At 42.7% G+C, this 2,106-nt stretch overlaps 1 protein-coding gene across 1 annotated transcript in view; it reads left to right on the top strand.

The window, feature by feature from the left end:
* Positions 1–1,964: 1,964 nt before the first annotated feature.
* The window catches only part of LOC122801247 (serine/threonine-protein phosphatase 2A regulatory subunit B'' subunit alpha-like), a 139,279-nt gene continuing 139,137 nt past the window's right edge, over positions 1,965–2,106 (top strand). The window contains exon 1 of the mRNA XM_044070800.1: positions 1,965–2,093. Coding sequence (XP_043926735.1) covers positions 1,965–2,093 — 129 coding nt within the window. The remainder of the gene's footprint in view (positions 2,094–2,106) is intronic.

Below are 2,106 nucleotides of genomic sequence, written 5' to 3' on the forward strand. Positions count from 1 at the left end.
AAGAACACTTTATACATTTGTCATTGGACAGAATATAAGACATCCTTTCTACAGTTCCCCTTCTGCTGCACAGTCTCCTTTGGTTGCCCTGTGTCTCCTGGCAACAGCAATTATGATGCATATCCCATGTGATATACCATATTAAGGTGCTATGGTAAGATTCTCCGTGTTCAGTGATTCCAAGATTTGGACCCATTAAATGCTGTAATCAAGATTCACAGTCACTTCCTCATTCATACGTGTATTCACTCTCTCTCTCTCTCTCGATCTGTCAAACACCCAGTCACTTCCTCAACATGCATTCTCTCACACACAGAGTCACTTCCTCAGTCATATATGCATTCACTCACACATCATGAAGCAGATGAATCAAAGGCAGACTGCATAATTTGTTCTGCAGTTATTTTTCATGGGTCAGGGTCATCTTCAAAGGTATGTACAACATCAGCGCTGTTAAACCACAAGCGATATAAATATTCCGAGCAGTACAATGTGGTTAAAGAAGCCATGTTGACGTCTGACAGCTGTGCTTTGCCAAATACATTGTTCACAAGTTGTTCAAAACTATTACAGCCATCACTGCTTGATGTTATTAAAAAGAGCCAAAAAATGGAAGGCCGTGCAGAAGCTCAAAAGGTCTGCGCTGCAGTTGTGAAATGCAGCCAATCTCAATTGATGAAGATGAGGGCTTTAAGAACCTTATTGTTACATTAGAACCACATCTGCGGTGGTAGTGCTGCGGTAGCGTTGTCGCCTCATAGCAAGACGTTGTCCCGTTCGATTCTCAGCTAGAGCGTCTTCTGTGTGGAGGCATACGTGAATGGGGCATTCCTTCGTTGAAGATTGTGCGTCAGGGCTGGTAACCCGGTACGTAAAAATCCACTACCAATCATTAGCAGACCAGAGTTCCGCTGTGGCGATCCCTAACCGGGAAAAGCCGAAAGACACAAACAAACAATTGCTACATTAGAACCACGATACCAACTTCCATCATGCAAATACTTGCCGAGACTGTTATCCTTAATATGTATAATGATGTCTGCCAGGAAGAACAGCTGCAAGGAGCTGTGAGTATTTCGTTAACGACAGACACCTGGACATCCCCATGTAATACACAATCATTCATGAGCTTAACAGGACATTGGCTGGATGAAAACTTCTGCTACAAATTTGCTGTACTGCACTGTGAAAATCTTACAGGTAGACATACTGCTGACAATACTGGCAGGCACAGTTTCAGAGATGTTAGAGCGCTGGGGTATACATAAAGAACAAGTCCATGTTTGTCTCCGATACAATGCAAAAAAAAATTAAAAGGCTATGACTGATGCTAAATTTGCAAGTGTTGGTTGTTATGCCCATAGTTGCTGTGCTTCCATGATTCTCTGTTTGTGGAGAATTCAGTAAGCAGTCTCATTTCTGTTGCCAGGAAGATTGTCGTGTACTTCAAACGTTCCACTAGTGCCACGGCCAGACTTGCCCAGATATAGCAGCAGCAGGTGAAATTGCCAGATCATAAACTGCTTCAAGATGTTGTCACAAGGTGGAATTCAACATTTTAGAGCAGAAGCGTGGCATTGTCCTGTACATGAGCGAGGAGCAATCAACCAAAAATTTGCAGTCACTCCATCTTGGTGGGAATTAATGCAGAACATTGCATCAGTTCTGCAACCATTTGAGGAACTGACACGTCATGTGTCTAGTGACTGTGTCTGCATCTCTGTTGTACTTCCAACATGTAAGACACTGAAACATTACCTGTCAAACTTAACGTCAACTGGTGGCATCAAGCAAATTAAAGAACTATTAGAGTCTCTTGAACGTTTCAGTAGTGCACATAAAAATCCACTGTATGTTGTTTCAGCTGTTTTGCACCCTCGATTTATCATACTGGGACTGTTTGCATTATTTATCTAATGCAAAGCAGTGTACTCCTGCGCCATTTGAACAGTAGTGTGCAATTTATGTCAACAAGGACTGTATCAGATGAAGCGAAGACCCAGTTTCCTGGTGGCAGTCTAATCATGGCAGACTTCCTTTGCTGTCTGCAGCTGCGAGAATTTATCTTGGTGCTCCACCAACAAGCATGGCAAGTGAGAGACTTTT

This window comes from Protopterus annectens, chromosome 4.part1 (assembly GCF_019279795.1).
Source record: "Protopterus annectens isolate FY-2018-M chromosome 4.part1, PAN1.0, whole genome shotgun sequence".
In the NCBI taxonomy this organism is placed as follows: domain Eukaryota; kingdom Metazoa; phylum Chordata; order Ceratodontiformes; family Protopteridae; genus Protopterus; species Protopterus annectens.